General features: G+C 42.9%; 2 protein-coding genes across 2 annotated transcripts in view; one reads left to right on the top strand and one right to left on the bottom strand.

Annotated features, from left to right (window-relative positions):
* Nucleotides 1-6,162: 6,162 nt before the first annotated feature.
* Nucleotides 6,163-10,442, bottom strand: LOC133252879 (ferritin light chain-like). The gene is made up of 2 exons (XM_061425864.1): nt 10,294-10,442; nt 6,163-7,068 (listed from the first exon to the last, which is right to left on the bottom strand). The coding sequence occupies exons 1-2, from the start codon at nt 10,440-10,442 to the stop codon at nt 6,330-6,332; spliced, it is 888 nt and encodes a 295-aa protein (XP_061281848.1). The 3' UTR covers nt 6,163-6,329.
* PCOLCE2 (procollagen C-endopeptidase enhancer 2) overlaps nt 10,113-17,957 on the top strand; it is a 95,624-nt gene continuing 87,779 nt past the window's right edge. The window contains exons 1-2 of the mRNA XM_061419460.1: nt 10,113-10,523; nt 11,526-11,634. Of these exons, the coding sequence (XP_061275444.1) occupies nt 10,441-10,523; nt 11,526-11,634 (192 nt within the window). The 5' untranslated portion in view covers nt 10,113-10,440. The remainder of the gene's footprint in view (nt 10,524-11,525; nt 11,635-17,957) is intronic.

Genomic DNA, 17,957 nt, shown 5'->3' on the forward strand with positions numbered 1-17,957 from the left:
CTAAAGAATGTCTTAATGATTCAGTCTCATAGTTCTGCAGTCTTTGTTTACGTATAATATTTATTTGTATAATGGCTTTTAGCTAGTTACCTCACTTTTTCAAAAGCAATAACCCCTAAACAATCTTGCAACTCATAACAAACAAGGTTCAGATTGCAAACACAATTTTTTTTATTCCAGATGTTTAACGAGCAATGAATGTGAATCTTTTCCTTGAGGGACAAATAAAAGACAATTAAGTGGATGTAGATTTGCTAGTTCTGCCTGTGATTAGAATTGGTTTCTCCAAATAGCAGTTTAGAAGAGCGATGAGTAAGCAGGAAGTGACTTGTGAATGGAGTTAAAATAGAAAAAGATAAACCACCATTCCTCTTAGGAAGTCATGTTCAGCCTGTCATTGCAGTAATGTTGACACTATAAAATTATCATTGATTTTCTCTATTAGTAACTTTCCCAAAAATCAAAGAAGGACTTGGATTGAAAACAAACTCTTCAAATCCCTAGATACAATTTTATAGTAGAAGAGGCACATCAGAAAGGACGGGGAACAAAATGGACACCAGTGTCATCTTCGGGAGGCAAAGTTAATGGTGATTTTCTTCTTTCTCTTTTTAAATGTGTTCCAGATTTTATATCATAAGCATGTATTTCCTTTTTACTGAGGGAAATTTTGACTTAAAAAATAAAAAGACGAAGACATGGTGACCGAAGATGAACACCCACATAGCTTAAGAGAGGGTTTCAGTTTTCGCTCCTTAGGGTTGGGTCTGACACCAAACTCTTGAGCTTTGAGAATCAGTGAGGAGGGCATAGGACCTCAGGGTGGTCTAGGGCAAAGGGATCTGAGCTAATACTCTGTGGTACTCTGGTATTTCTTATTCCAGGCTCCTGGTTCCTTGTTAATGGGCAATCACGGTGGCATTCCTCTAATCTCTGGGGTCCCATCACTTTCCCCCAAGTGACTCCACTGCACTGCCTTCTTGAAGACAGCTGCCATCTTGGCATGACTCATGATTATGAGTAAAGTTGAGTCCTGGTGAGATAGCTGGATGAGTTAGCTACAAAAAGCATGCAAATGACTTTTTTTACTTAATTATGGGATGTATATCTAACAAATAAAAAGAAACCTCTTACCTACAGTTAATAATAATCATTCTTTTAGGCAAATGTTTATCCCCAAAAGTCAACATAATAAAATCATTCGGAGGTGTTTTGGTTTGATTTGGTCATGTTGATAATTATACTCTATACTTCATGACCCTCAGTATCATTATATGTTCCACTCACTGAGGACTTTTTAGGATCAAGTTAGTTTTTTGACTAACACTGGTACTTGTATCTTTTCTCATGACCAAGTCTCCTTATTCTGTGGTAGAAACTTGCGTTCCCAACAGAATCTTTTCCAAATTCTTGGAGGTTCATCTTCATGTGGAAATTGAATAAGTTGTTTCTCTGAAGCATTTACCTCAGGCTCATTCCTCTTTCCTATAACATCTGCTTACATGCTGCTTCCAGAGGGTAGAAGAACCTTTTTGCCAATACCTCCAGTAGAAGAGATGCAGGTTCGATCCCTAGGTTGGGAAGATCCCTTGGAGAAGGAAGTGGCATCCCACTCCAGTATTCTTGGACAATCCTGTGGACAGGGGAGCCTGGCGGGCTACAGTCTGTGGGGTTGCAAATAGTCTGAGGCAACTTAGCACTAAACAACAACAGAAGAGTCCTGGGAGAGCTCTCTGATTGGACAGTCCTTGGTCACACGCCCCAAGGCCGGCAGGTGAGGCAGAGGCTGGAGAAATACCGAAAATGAAGTCAGTGTTCCTGGGTGCATATACACAGCATATATCCATCAACTCCAGGCACCATCTCCATGTACACTGAACTCAGAATCCCCTGCAAGGCTCTGTTGAATTGATGCACAATGTTGATCAAGAGCCTGGACTTTCTAGTCAATGTGAGTTCCAATTCTAGCATTTCTTTTACATATGGCAGGTTTTGGTTTATTGGTTAACCTCTATACATCTCAGAATCTTCACCTGTAAAAATAGTGATAATCATTTTTACTATATAGGGTTTTTGAGATAATTAAACAAAATATTGTTACAAAGCATTTATATCACAGTTTCTGGTGTATAATATTGAAAGTGAAAGTGAAATTCGCTCAGTCCAGTCATGTATAGTCATGGACTATACAGTCCATGGAATTCTCCAGGCCAGAATACTGGAGTGGATAGCCTTTCCCTTCTCCAGGGGATCTTCCCAACCCAGGGATCAAACCCAGGTCTCCCGCATTGCAGGCGGATTCTTTACCAGCTGAGCCACAAGGGAAGGCCATAATATTAGTGCTCAGTAAAAGTTAGAGATGGTGATGATGATTATGGTGATGATGTTGATGGTGATGATTTATCATGGAGTGCTTCCATTGGACAAAGTTTCATTCCAAACCAGGGAAATGTTGCTGACCTCTTTGTCCAATACGGGCAGATGAGTGGAGTTGGTTTCATTCAACACACATTAGGTTTCTTCAGGACCTGTTTACATAAAGACCACCTGGGAGCCGATTTCCTGAATCAGTTCAGTTGCTCAGTCATGTCTGACTCTTTGCGACCCCACGGACTGTAGCAAGCCAGGCTTCCCTGTCCATCACCAACTCCCAGAGCTTGATCAAACTCCTGTGCATTGAGTCGGTGATGCCATTCAACCATTTCATCCTCTGTTGTCTCCTCCTCCCACCTTCAATCTTTCCCAGCATCAGGATCTTTTCCAATGAATCTGTTCTTCACATCAGATTTCCTCACTCAGTTCAGTTCAGTTCAGTCACTCAGTCATAGAGATAGGTTAATGGAACTTCGTATATTCCCCTGTCTTGGACATTAATCATATTTGTGCCTGCCATTATTTTTTGAGTTGCTTTTTAATATTGAGAGAAATTTATACAACATGTAATTCTTATCACCCACAAAGAGCTGAGCTCCTAGCTTTTCTTGCAGCTGAGATGCAGGCACGTGACATGAACATTACCATATGCACTTGCAGGAGACTCATTCAAGAGATCCAAGCAAAGAGGGTCTGTGATGAGCTTTCCTTCTGTAGGTGGCAGCAGAGCTGTCTGGCCTTTGAGGTAGGAGTGTTGGAGACTGAATTTCACTGGGCAGAAATTCATGAGCTATGTTCACAGAGGTGGCAGTGGCAACAAGTTGAAGTACTTGCATTTAGTGCTTAGCCTTGGTGGCAGCAATGTCAACAGATTTCTCATGGGGCCATTTCTGAAGCAAGGTTTTGTCTATTATTCTGGGGGAAATAGCCTTGAAATAAGTTTCCCCAGTTCTCTTAATGGTAATATAAACTACCTTCTCTTTTAAAATACATTCCTTATACTGCTTGAACCAGCCAGAATAAACTCAGTTGTTTGAAGATAAGAAGACTAACGAGTACAATTCCCTTCCAATGTTCTATTCTTAGGAGGAATAGTTTGGCTACTAGTCATCAAAAAAAAAAAATTTGAAGTTTTAATTTCCAAAATCCTTGGTGACAAGAACAGAGTATCTATGCACAAGAATTCAAAGATGACAGAGTGTTCCTAAATGTTGATAGTATCTAGAAAACTGAATTCAGGAAAGGCATTTCATCACTTAAGTGTTAATATCATAACTCTACACTATTATATTTTCCTAGATAAAAGAACACAGGGAGATTCCAGTGTGATAGTTCTGAAGAATGACACACGTTATGGAAACAAACATCCTGAACATTGTATTGTCACTAACTTGGGCTGCATAAAAAAAAAATTCTACACATTGCTTTCCATATACTTTTCATTTCCTTTATATATTTGGAGCACTTATAAATCTTGAGACTCGTGTGCTGCAGTTGGAGCAGTGTCGAGTTCAAGGAAGCACAGAGCACACCTGAGTTCCAGATATGGCTCATGCCCCTAAGAGAACAAATGGGAGGGATGTGAGGATAGAACCCAGCTCCCTATTATGTCCTCTCTCGGCCTCTCCTCTTCAATCTGATGCAGAGCCCTCATTGTGGTTCAGGTGCCTTTCAGGGTAATTAGAGATGATCATAGCTGAGATTAAAAGGCCACTTAAAATGTACTGAAAACAAGTTCCAAATTTTCACAGCAGATATTGAAAAACTGTTTAGAATTTTACCTTCAAAAACAAAACTAAAAAATCTTAAATTAAATTTTGTATTTAACAAAATTTCATCTATATTTGCAGCTATGTGCCAATTCTCAAAATACTGAATCAAATGTGGATTTTTCAGAATAATTTTCCCTGTGAAAATGCATTTGAGCAAGATACAAACGTTCTTCCCTCCACCTTTGACTTTCACAAAATCATAAAGTAGATTACTTTAGAAAAAAAAAATAGCTTAGGGAGTTTTAATTGTTCACACAGGCATCTCTAATATTTTTGGCATTAAAAATTTTTTTTTTTTGGTCAGAGACTTTTAGCTTTTTTCCTTCAGTTGTTCACTGGAGTGATTGTTCTAGGTTTTCATTTGTCAGAAAAGTCCATCATCCCTCCACTTCTTTCAACATCACTTGTTTCCATCTTGTGAGATTCTGGACCTTTTACAAGATCAGTACTGCACCATGAATTAAATGTGCAATGTATTTATGTTGCATTTTCAGATATTTGCAAGGTTGATGAACTGACCAGGTACTAACTAACAAAGATGTTGACATATTGGGCCTAGCTAGGGAGTTTCCCAGGTGGCTCAATGGTAAAGAATCCACCTGTTATGCAGGAGACACAGGAGAAGTGTGTTTGATCCCTGGTTCTGGACGATCCCCTGGAGTAGGAAATGGCAATCTGCTCCAGTATTCTTGCCTGGAAAATGCCATGGACAGAGGGGCCTGGAAGGCTACAGTCCATGGGGTCGCAAAGGGTCGGACACAACTGAGCGACTGAGTACAGACAGTTTAGTTCAGTTGCTCAGTCATGTCTGACTCTTTGCGACCCCATGAACTGCAGCACATCAGGCCTCCCTGTCCATCACCAACTCCTGGAGTCCACCCAAACCCATGTCCATCAAGTCGGTGATGCCATCCAACCATTTCATCCTCTGTCGTCCCCTTCTTCTCCTGCCCTCAATTTTTCCCAGCATCAGGGTCTTTTCAAATGAGTCAGCTCTTCGCATCAGGTGGCCAAAGCACTGGCGTTTCAGCTTCAACATCAGTCCTTCCAATGAACCCTCAGGACTGATCTCCTTTAGGATGGACTGGTTGGATCTCCTTGCAGTTCAAGGGACTCTCAAGAGTCTTCTCCAACACCACAGTTCAAAAGCATCAATTCTTTGGCGCTCAGCTTTCTCTATAGTCCAACTCTCACATCCATACATGACCACTGGGAAAACCATAGCCTCGACTAGGCTGACCTTCATTGGCAAAGTAATGTCTCTGCTTTTTAATATGCAATCTAGGTTGGTCATAACTTCCCTTCCAAGGAGTAAGCGTCTTTTACTTTCATGGCTGCACTCACCATCTGCAGTGATTTTGGAGCTCAGAAAAATTAAGTCTGGCACTGTTTCCACTGTTTCCCCATCTATTTGCCACGAAGTGATGGGACCGGATGCCATGATCTTTGTTTTCTGAATGTTGAGCTTTAAGCCAAATTTTTCACTCTCCTCTTTCACTTTCATCAAGAGGCTCTTTAGTTCTTCTTCACTTTCTGCCATAAGGGTGGTGTCATCTTCATATCTGCAGTTATTGATCTTTTTCCTGGCAATCTTGATTCCAGCTTGTGCTTCATCCAGCCCAGTGTTTCTCATGATGTACTCTGCATATAAGTTAAATAAGTAGGGTGATAATATACAGCCTTGACATACTCCTTTCCCAATTTGGAACCAGGCTGTTGTTCCATGTCCAGTTCTAACTGTTGCTTCCTGACCTGCATACAAATTTCTCAAGAGGCAGGTCAGGTGGTCTGGGATTCCCATCTCTTTCAGAATTTTCCACAGTTTATTGTGATCCACACAGTCAAAGGCTTTGGCATAGTCAATAAAGCAGAAATAGATGTGTTTCTGGAACTCTCGCTTTTTCGATGATCCAGAGGATGCTGGCCATTTGACCTCTGGTTCCTCTGCCTTTCCTAAAGCCAGCTTGAACATCTGAAAGTTCACGGTTCACGTATTGCTGAAGCCTGGCTTGGAGAATTTTTTTTTTTTTTTTATGCTGCAAAAAGCTTTATTGTTTCCTTTTGGTCCAAGGCTTGAGGGAGGGCTCCAGGGTGTTAAAAAGCTGCCTAGTGGCTGCAGAGAGGGGCTTCAGGCAGCCCTGATGTTAGGTGGGTTCTTCAATGGCCACTGGTCTCCAGAAGCTCCTAGTCGTGCTTGAGGATGAGCCTTTCGAAGAGATAGTCGCCCAACCCAGCCTGGAGACCAGCCAGCCTGAGGAGGTTGGTCAGGTGGTCACCCATCTTCTTGATGAGTTTCACTTCCTCATCTAGGAAGTGGCTCTCCAGGAAGTCACAGATGTGGGGGTCTCCGCGGGCAGAAGCCAGGCCATGCAGATCCAACAGGGCTTGATTCAGGTTCTTCTCTAGGAGAAGGGCGGCTTCCATAGCGTCCTGGGTTTTACCCCACTCATCTTGAGATGGCTTTTGCACGTCCAGGAAGAGGGCGCGGCCGCCACGCTGTTTTTGCATTTTCAAGAGACGCTCCGCGCCCTCGCGCTTCTCCTTGGCCAATTCGCGAAAAAAGTGACCTACACCCTCCAGGGCCACATCGTCGCGGTCGAAATAGAAGCCCAGAGAGAGGTAGGCGTAGGAAGCCCGCAGTTGCATGTTAACCAGGCGGTTGACGGCGGCCTCCACCTCGGTAGAATAATTCTGACGAATCTGGGAGTTCAGATTCGGTAATAATCTGGTCGGTAATAATGAGTTAAAAAATGGTGGCTGGTCCCGGTGATCGCGGACAGCTGGGTGGCTGACTCGGAGGTTGCGACTGGAAAAAAGGTTGGAGGGTGATCGGAGGCTGGAGCAAGGGGCGTCCCTGCGTCTGTTCCGTCCAAGCACTGTAGAAGCAAGAGACAGATCTGCGGGGCCGCCCCCGCACTTCTGGCTTGGAGAATTTTAAGCATTACTTCACTAGCGTGTGAGATGAGTGCAATTGTGCGGTAGTTTCAGCATTCTTTGGCATTGCCTTTCTTTGGGATTGGAATGAAAACTGATCTTTTCCAGTCCTGTGGCCACTGCTGAGCTTTCCAAATTTGCTGGCATATTGAGTGCAGCACTTTCACAGCGTCATCCTTCGGGATTTGAAATAGCTCAACTGGAATTCCATCACCTCCATTAGCTTTGTTTGTAGTGATGCTTACTAAGGCCCTCTTGACTTCACATTCCAGGATGTCTGGCTCTAGGTGAGTGATCACACCATCGTGATTATCTGGGTCATGAAGATCTTTTTGTACAGTTCTTCTGTGTATTCTTGCCACCTCTTCTTAATATCTTCTGCTTCTGTTAGGTCCATACCATTTCTGTCCTTTATTGAGCCCATCTGTGCATGAAATGTTCCCTTGGTGTCTCTAATTTTCTTGAAGAGATCTCTAGTCTTTCCCATTCTATTGTTTTCCTCTATTTGTTTGCACTGGTCACTGAGGAAGGCTTTCTTCTCTCTCCTTGCTATTCTTTGGAACTCTGCATTCAAATGGGTATATCTTTCCTTTTCTCCTTTGCTTTTCACTTCCCTTCTTTTCACAGCTGTTTGTAAGGCCTTCTCAGAGAGCCATTTTGCTTTTTCGCATTTCTTTTCCATGGGGATGGTCTTGATTCATGTCTCCTGTACAATGTCACAAACCTCCATCCATAGTTCATCAGGCACTCTGTCTATCGGATTTAGTCCCTTAAATCTATTTCTCACTTCCACTGTATAGTCATAAGGGATTTCATTTAGGTCATACCTGAATGGTCTAGTGGTTTTCTCCACTTTCTTCAAAATGTACACACAGGTGCTGATATTATGCAGCAAAATACATTTGAGTGTGGTCTGATTTTGTTAGTGGTTAGTCCACTGGTGAATATCCTCATACTCTTATGACTTTGAGTCTCTGTGCAATTTGGTTTACTGCAAAGGCTGGGTAATATACACTTTGAACAACAAGGATCACCTCACCTACCACTCTGCATCAACAGGGTTTGGTCCCCTCCACCTTTCCCCTTTCCTAGTGCCTGGAATTCTGTGGCTACCTACCACCATAGCAACACTGCATCTCTGAAGTCCAAAAATCGGTCTCACTGAAGGTTCTTACATGAACCTTCAGAGTCCACTTGGGTCTGTCTCAATTTTAACACATTAAACTTCTCGGGACATTAAAGGTTTATAATTTTGGTCAGAATTGTAGTTCCAAGTTAAATATTCATTTCTAACAGCAAATAATAAGGTCTTAGTAAATTTCTAAAATCATATGGTAACATTCATGTCTTTTTACATATCTCAACAGTAACAGAACTATCAGTGCTGAAACTCTAACTTTTTTAGTGAGGATATAAACACAGTAATAAACACAGTCATTATATAAACACATAAATTAAGAAAAGAGTTGTTGCGTACTTATGTTGTTATCTATCCACTTAGTCATGTTTAATACTTTGTTTTTTAATTTAAAATTTTGAAAACTTAGCTTAGTCCTAAGAATGAAGTATTTTCTGGCTATGATCACTTCAAATCATTACCAGAAAGTGAGTTGAGTAATATTTTCACTCTATAATTTAAAACTCTGACTTTTCAATAAAATATCATCTAAAACACATATGCTATTGGACAGCATACTCTTGAAACATGTGCAAAATAAACAATCATTTATTTTCCTATTTGCTGTTTTAAAACAATTTTATTGGGTTGAGGGTGTAGGTTTCAGGATGTAATGTTGTTTGCCAAATTCTGTAATCCTTTTTTTCTTTTTTTAATGTCTCACAGGGTGTGGTGCCTTTAGAAAATTTTTTAAAAGTTGTAGTTCTTGGTGTATTTTTCCTTCACTTTTTCAAAAATAGTAAGAAAATCTAAACCCCACAGGGAAATTCTGGTTCCTACTATTGACTCCTGGAATCCACTTTTCTAAAAATAAGATTATTCTATGTAGACAACTTTTGTTTATTTCCTTGCCAGGAGTATTTATGTTCTTAACACTATAGGTTCTTAACACTGTAGGTTCATTATTAGAAATGAAGTCTTGGTAAGTACTATCTTAATGCTTATTATTATTATTCTGCTTAGAATGGTGAAAATAATGTAGGAGGAACATCTAAAAGGAGGCATGTAAATTCAGCTATATCCCTTTTGTGGGGACCTGGTCATTGAAAAACCTCAGTGAATCCATTCTGTTCTTGTTTTTCTTTTACTACTCTATGGTTATTGAGAAACACTTAGCCAAATAAATATTTAAAATTAGTCTTGACTCCATAAGACTGCAATTGTTCTTAGAAAAACAAATTCTCTGTAAAAAGTAATTAATACTACAGAAAAAGACATTGTTGGAAAACATCTTTTTAAAAAGAGAGAGATGCTAGCAAAGAAATACTATTTTCAAAACATAACAGGGGATAGTGAGAACTGATGATCCGGATTTTGTCTTATATTTGGCACAATAATGATAATTCAGTCACAAATCGCATGGCTGAAAACTCGTTTCTAACTCCTAATCCCCCTCCCAAATAGAAACTATGTCCCTATTCTCACACACCAGTAAATACATAAAAGAATCTACTGACACTGTACGTGTGTATGTATAGACGGGTGTGTGTGTGTGTAGGTCCGTGTTTGCTTAAAGTAAGAGAACTAGGGTAGGAGTTAAAATATGATAGAATCCCTCTTTTATTTTCCCCTTTCTATCCTTGGAGCTGGGTGTTTGAAGGAGGAACCCTACGTTTTCCAGCAACCAGCAAGCGTCAATACTTTTTATTTAAAAGCAACTAGAGAAAAACACCCCCTAAAGCAAACCAAGGTCACACCACCCCCTATCATCTGTAGATCAAGGCACCAAGTCCCATTTGGGTACCACTTGGCAGGGGGTTCTCTTTCATCCTTCTCCTCACCGCCCCTGCCGGCGGGATGTGACCAGGACTGCGGGTCTCGGGGTGCCAGCGAGGAGCCGCCCGCCCGCCCCAAGAGAGGAGGAGGCTCCGGCCTGGGAGCCGCCCCCTCTCGCCGCTGGAGAACAAACGGGATATTCAGCAGTGGCCTGTGGCTGCCAGAGCAACTCCTCAGGGGACATCCAGCGGCGAAGCAGACTGCACCGTAATCGCCTCTAGAAAAGCGCCCCGGCCCCGCCTGCCGCGCACACCCAGCTACCTGGGCTGCCCCGCGGCGGCGCGTGCGAGCGAGCGGGAGAAGCCGGGGTGCGGGGCGCGCCGGGGCGGGAGCCCGGGCGGGTGCGGAGCGCGCGGTGCTCCGGTGTGCGCGCCGGGGTGGGGCGAGCCCCGAGCGTCTTCACCAGCCATGAGGGGCGCGGGCGCCTGGGCCCCGCTCTGCCTGCTGCTGGTCGCCGCCGCCCAGCACTCGCGTCCGCAGCTCTCCGAGAGGTAACGCGACCCCCAACCGCACCCCTCCCCTCCTTCCTCCATGCCCCTCGCCCGCTGCTTTACTTTACCCAGTTCGCTTTGGGGCGCCGGGGGACCCACGCGCCACCGGGACACGGGACGGCGCCCGTCGTCGGGGCTCCCTCCTGCGCCCCCAGTTTCGCCCGCTGGACGGCCCTGCAGCTGGCCAGCCACCACGTGGTAGGGGCTTAACCTGCCCTGGGTCTCCTCTGCCCGCAGCTTTATGCGGGTGCAAAGAAGCACTGGGGCCCAAATATGTGAACTTTGGTTTACTTCTGTTTTCTTCCCTGGAGACGCTTTGCCCAGAGGCTTAAGCCTACGGAAAAGCCCGAGTTGCCCGGCGCCCGGGAGCAGCTCTCGGAAAGTTAACTCTTCACCAACCTCTGAGCTGCCGGATGGCTCCAGGACCTGGGCTGGGGACTCGTCCTATGGCCAACTTTGGCATCTCCTTTTCCACCTCCATCACCATCAACATCCCTTTTCAGTGGGAGGCTCTGCCAATGGCCAACTATTTTCCAAAACAGGGAGAATTAGGCATCTCTCTTCATCTAGGAAATTAAAACTTTCCCACATTAACTAATTACTTGTCTGTCTTTAAAACCATGCACTTCACAGAGCCTAGCTCTCACCTTTTCTCTCTCACTCCCCCCAGTTACATTTTCTATTTACCATTTTCCAGTGATGTCTTATCACTTGATACGGACTTGATTGCATATGGATGGTGGATGGATGGATGGATAGATCGGTAGATTGATCTTGTTATTATAGTGTTACTATGGTGGAGATCATTGTAGCTGGACTGAATGTTTTATTAGGCTATAATTTAAATATTCTAAGAGCTAATAAGTATTTCAAATTCCCTATATGATGCAGGCACTTAATAGTCAGTATTCATTTTATCCCTATTAATAAACTACATCTTTCTGAAATTGACAGTGAATTGTTAGGCTCTGTTTCACATTTCTTTTCCTCTTATTTTCCCAGACCTGTTTTCACATGTGGCGGCATTCTTACCGGAGAGTCTGGATTTATTGGCAGCGAAGGTTTTCCTGGAGTGTACCCTCCCAATAGCAAATGTACCTGGAAAATCACAGTAAGCAGTTTTTAAAAGATTATTCTCCAAAAATGAATACTGAAAACTGGAAGAGCTGCTGCTTTTCTCCTCTGGTGACAGAATTTGGGTTGGGGGTAAATGTCTGAAATAGTAAAATGTTGGCTTTGCCTCAACTATTTGGGAGATTTTTAATAGAACTGATGGTGTCCTGCGTTAACAATTAGAAAGGGCTTGAGATAATGCTTGGAGGGATAAATTCTTAAAGCAGATGTGTTTTCTGAAAACCCAGTTGGACTCAGCTGAATTTCATGGATTCTGAATGAAGGCTATTTTCAAGCAAAGGCCCCTTGTAAAGACTTTTAGGAGCTATTTATTGCTTGTGCCTTTCATAAATGTCTCCCAGTGGTGGATAGAAAATCAAAGGTAGTACTCACCTCTGACTACTTTATATCCATTGGAGGGCGGTTAGGCAAAAGAAAAAGAAAAAAAAAAAAAATCCTATTAATGTCTCTGACTTAAAACCACCCTAAAGGGACTTCCCTGGTGGTCTAGTGGCTAAGACTCTGAGCTTCCAATGCAGAGGGCAAGGGTTTGAGCCCTGGTGGGGGAAGTTCCACATGCTGCAACTAAAAGTTAGCGTGCTGCAGCTGAAAAGGATCCCACAACACAAGATCCTGCATGCTGCAGCTGAGACCTGGCATAGACAAATAAGTAAATACTAAAACAATTAAATGATTGTTCTCACAACTGCATTTGGGGGGAATGGATATTTTTGAAAAACCACCATTAAAGGCAATCTAAAAATAGAGAATAATAATAACTTAGTGGGGAAAAGGGCTTCCCTTGTGGCTCAGCTGGTGAAGAATCTGCCTGCAATGTGGGAAGCCAGGGTTCGATCCCGGGGTTGGGAAGATTCCCTGGAGAAGGGAATGGCTACCCACTCCAGTATTCTGGCATGAATAATTCCGTAGTTCATGGGGTCGAAAAAAGTCAGACAGGACTGAGCAACTTTTACTTTCACTTTCGGGGGGGAAATGCCTAAATATCAAACAAAAACTAACAGAACTAACAGGCTGGTTAGTAATAGCATAGATTACGTTAAGTCAAGATAAGAAGTCAGATTTAGAGACAGCTAGCTTGAAAAAGAGAAGGCGATGGCACCCCACTCCAGTACTCTTGCCTAGAAAATCCCATGGGCGGAGGAGCCTGGTAGGCTGCAGTCCATGGGGTTGCTAAGAGTCGGACACGACTGAGTGACTTCACTTTCACTTTTCACTTTCATGCATTGGAGAAGGAAATGGCAACCCATTCCAGTGTTCTTGCCTGGAGAATCCCAGGGACGGGGGAGCCTGGTGGGCTGCCATCTATGGGGTTGCACAGAGTCAGACACGACTGAAGCGACTTAGCAGCAGCAGCTTAAAAAAAATAAGTCTGAAAAAAAAAAAACAAAAACAGTCTGGATTTAGTCAACTAGACTAAGTCATTTTTCCAGTCAGCACAGTAGTGACTGTTATCTTCTGTATTTTTTCATTTTAGGGAAGTTGTTTAATAACTGAACACATTAGTTCACTGAAAGCTTCATTCAATGTCAGCCATGAATTATGATTTTTTTAAGTGGATACCTCTTGTTGAGCACTTACTGTGTGCCAGAAGTTAACAGGCATAATTTTACCGAATCTTTGAAATCACTGTGAGAAAGTACAATTATTCCCATATTATAGATGAGGAAACTGAGGCCCACAGCAGCGGTATAAATGTTCATGCTCAGTTGCTTCAGTTGTGTCCGACTCAATTGTAGCCCTGCCAGGCTCCTCTGTCCATGGGGATTCTCCAGCAAGAATACTGGAGTCGATTGCCATGCCCTCCTCCAGGGGTCTTCCTGACCGAGTGATGAAGCTCGGGTCTCTTGCATTGCAGGTAGATTCTTTACTGCTGAGCCACCAGGGAATCCCCTCGAAATATTGATATTAGCATAAATGTGAAATAAGGCTCTGAAACAAACATGTAACTTGCTTTTCACATTATAGTTGTGTTTCAGTTGTAAGTAAATGGCTACGAGTTAAAAATGATCCAAGGAAATTAGGGACTGAGAGGCATCTTGTGCCTGACAAGTAGACTCCAAGGTTAGCCCAGTGTTTTGGGTGTTAGGGGCATTGTTAGTGTTGATGGGACAGAGGAGGGTGTCCAGTGAAAGTTCTCCTTGACAAACTGGAGTGCTCTCGAGAGCCCTGACTACCCCATTCTTATGTATGCGGGAGGGAAGTATTAATGGATGCTGCATATGGATACAATGCAAAGGTGAGGTAGGTGGGCTCACATTTCTTCACTCATAAGCTGTGTGATGGATTTATCTTCTTTAAACCTCAGGATTGTTGTAAAGACAACATGAGATGGTACATATAAAGCTCTTGGGCTGAGTGCCTGGGATATAATAAGTGCTCACTAAATATTAGCCAACACTGTTACCCTTTGCTGCTGGTATTGACTCATCTTTCCTTCTGACCCACAGGCAACATGGCAGATCACTGCCACCCACTTAGTATATTGGCTTAGCTAGGCTTGGCATCAGCTTAAAGCAGCTCATCTTTGATGGAACAATCAATGTTGTCATGTACTTTTAGGAAATTTTTGTACTTCGGTTCTCCTATAATCTTTTTGGGGAGATTCTGTGTGAGTTAGGACTAGGTCAGCTCCCAGTTAAAGGGATCCAAAGTAACAGTAGCTCAACCAGAAGCTTGGGTTTCCCTGGTGGCTCAGTGGTAAAGAATCTGCCTGTCAATGCAGGAGATGCAGGTTCGATCCTTTGGTTGGGAAGATCCCCTGGAGAAGGGAATGGCAACCCACACCAGTATTCTTGTCTGGGAAATCCCGTGGACAGAGGAGCCTGGCGTGCTACAGTTCATGGGGTGGCAAAGAGTCGGACACAACTTAGCAACTAGAGCAACAACAAAACCAGAAACTTGGTTCTCTCTTATGTGAAGGGATCTGGAGGTAGACAATCCAGAATTGGTGTGGCTGCTTCAAATCATTAGTAACTCAGTATCCATTCAGATGTGTGCTCAAGTTCCAGCCATCAGGTAGGTGCATGGTCTAGCCAGCAAAAAGGAAGAGAAGAAGGGCACAGATGCTCCCTTTAAGGACATTGCGCAGAATTACATGCACTTTGCTGTTCACATCACATTTGCCAGTTACTAATTACATGGCCCTTACTAGCTGCAAGGAAGCCCTGAAATGAAGGCTTCTTGTCAGGAATCTGTGTGCTCCGCTAAAATCCAGAAGTCTTCTTTTGAATAAACATCTTCTATCACCTGTGGAAAGAAGGGAAAACAAGCAGACGACAGGCAGTCTCTGTGACATATTTATTTGTGGTTTGCCTAGGCTGCCCGAACTAATGTTCCAAAGTTGAGTAACAAATGCCAGCCTTTTTAGAAAAAAAATATATTTTTAGAAAGCATAGGTAATGTACAAGAAAGGACGGCACAATTTGTTTTTCTAGTGAAAAGCTTTATAGTTTTCACTCTTAGCTGGTTGATTCTATTTCAAGCAGCTGCCACTTGTATGTTTGCATGTGAATAGGACCAAGGGCTTCCAGAGGAGCCCAGCACATTCTCCTGTTTATAATTGTACCCTCAGCAGAATGTTCACAAAGGCCGTGGATGCTCTCAAGGTTATAGTTTGACGGTATCTTCTTTTCTTCATATTTCACAAGGAAAAGAACTGCATCATTGGTAAAAATCTTTACAGTTCTTTCTAATGGTCCTCTGGTGTGTCAGAGTAGCTAAAAGAAACTTCCTAGCTTCTGTGTGGGAGAAGGCGATGGCACTCCACTCCAGTACTCTTGCCTGGAAAATCCCATGGAGGGAGGAGCCTGGTAGGCTGCAGTCGATGGGGTCGCTAAGAGTTGGACATGACTGAGCGACTTCACTTTTACTTTTCACTTTCATGCATTGGAGAAGGAAATGGTAACTCACTCCAGTGTTCTTGCCTGGAGAATCCCAGGGATGGGGGAGCCTGGTGGGCTGCTGTCTATGGGGTCACACAGAGTCGGACACGAATGAAATGACTTAGCAGCTTCTGTGTGTCCCTGGGTTGATAATAGAAAGAGAACTGTGGTTGGGCTACAGTTTGTAGAAGCTTGTGGCCCTAAGGTCTGTATTCATTCAACAAATGTATGTTGGGTCTTGGATACCACTGGAGTTATGGTGAACAAGCTCCTTGCCCTCATGCAGCTAGCATCCTAGTTTGGAGAGATGAGGGAATTAATGTTTAAACAAACAAGTAAATAAGAAAATATTTAAATAAGTAAATAAGTAATGATGAATGAATTATAAAAATAAAGTGGCTACTACTTCACACCCATTAGGATGACTACTATAAAAAATAGAAAATAACAAGTGTTGGCAAAGAAGTGGAGACATTGGAACCCTTGTGCATTGCTGGTAGGAATGTAAAATTATGCAGCTGCTGTGGAAAACAATGGGACACTTTCTCAAGAAATTAAGCATAGAATTATCATATTACCCAGAGATTCCACATCAGGGTGTATACCGAAAAGAAGTGAAAGTTGGATTTGAACAGATATTTATATGTCCATGTTCTTGGCCATGTTATTCACAAGAGCCGAAAGGTGGAAGCAACCCAGATATCTATCTACAGATGAATGGACAAACAAAATGCGGTATACAGAGGAATATTATTCAGCTTTAACTATTAAAGAAATTCTGACACATGCTACAACATGGATAAACCTTGAAGACATTATGCTAAGTGAAATAAGCCAGTCACAAAAGGACAAATATTGTATGATTCTTTTAACATGGGGCACCAAGAGTAGTCAGAATCAGAGAAAGGAAGTAGAATGGTAGTCTTCTCAGGCTGGGGAGTAGCGGAAAGGAGTTGGTATTTAATGGATATAGAGGTTCTGTTGGGAGGGCTGAGAAGGTTCTGGAGTTGCATGTTGGTGATGGGCGCACCACAGTGTGAGTGCGCTTAATGCTACTGACCTATACACTTACAATAATGGCGGAAGCGGGTACATATTATGTTACGTATATTTTACCAAGATAAAAAATACTTTCAAAATAAAATAAGGGAATTTCCTCGTGGCTCAGTGGTTAGGATGCTGTACTTCCATTGCCGAGGATGCAGGTTCGGTCCCTGGTCAGGGAAGTAAGATTCTGCAAGCTGCATGGCACGGTCAAAAGAAAATAATAATAATTAAAACAGAGCAGTGGAATATTACATAATAATTGTGTAATTCATTTACATGAAATATTCAGAAAAGGCAAGTCCGTAGAGACAGAGTATTATCGATTAGTGCTTGCCTGTGGCAGGGGACAGGTAGTTATGGGGATTAACAGTTAATGGTCATGAGGGATCTCAAGAACGTGGAAATAGTCTAAAATTGACCTATGGTGGTGGCTGTACAACTTGGTGTTTTTACTAAAAGTGCACTTAAAATGGGTGAGTTTTATAATATGTTAATATTCCTCAGGAAATTTGTGAAACAACTAAACAGACATAATTTAGTGGTGGAATAGCAGGAGCAATGAATGAGGTGATCAGGAAAGGCCACTCTGAGGAGGTGACATTTGAACTGAGGCCTGAGTGATAAGGAGCCAGCCATGTGGAGGTCTGGGGAAGAGCATTTTAGGCAGAGGGACCAGCAAGCATCGGTACAAAGGCCCTGAGATTCAAAGAAGCTTGACTTGTCTGAAGAACAGCCAGGAGATCAGTGTGGCTGGGAACAGAATGAGCAAAGGGGTGATTAGAGAAGAAGTCAAAAAGGTGAGCAGGGCCTTGCAGGCCATGGTGAAAAGGTTGAATTTTTTGAGTAGGAAGCTACCGGAGAACCTTGCAGAGGAGTGAGATGATCTGATTTTTTTTTTTTTAAGATTTTTTTTCTTTGATGTGGACCATTTTTAAAGTCTTTATTGAATTGGTTATAATATCATTTCTGTTTTATGTTTTGGTCTTTTATCCTTCAGGCATGTGGGATCTCAGCTCCCTAACCAGGAATTGAACTCGCACACCTGAATTGGAAGGCAAAATCTTAATTAACCCCTGGACGGTCAGGGAAGTTCAGAGATGATTTGATTTGAAAAGATGATTCTGGCTGCTGTGTGGAAGATGAGTTGTAGGGAGCTAAGAGTAGAAGCCAGGAGACCAATTAGGAAGCTCTGTGGTCTCCAGGAGAGAGAAGGGGGTAGAATGGACAAGGGTAGTTACAAAGGAGATGAAGAAATATGGAGCCTTCTGCCTAAAGCAGTTGTCTTAGAGGTTCTGAATGCAGTAAGGGTGGAGTGGTACCAGCCAAGAGGCCTAATCCTCCAGGCTCTCTCTGGACCCTTCCTCGTCACCTG

Source organism: Bos javanicus, chromosome 1 (genome assembly GCF_032452875.1).
Source record: "Bos javanicus breed banteng chromosome 1, ARS-OSU_banteng_1.0, whole genome shotgun sequence".
Taxonomy (NCBI): Eukaryota; Metazoa; Chordata; class Mammalia; order Artiodactyla; family Bovidae; genus Bos; species Bos javanicus.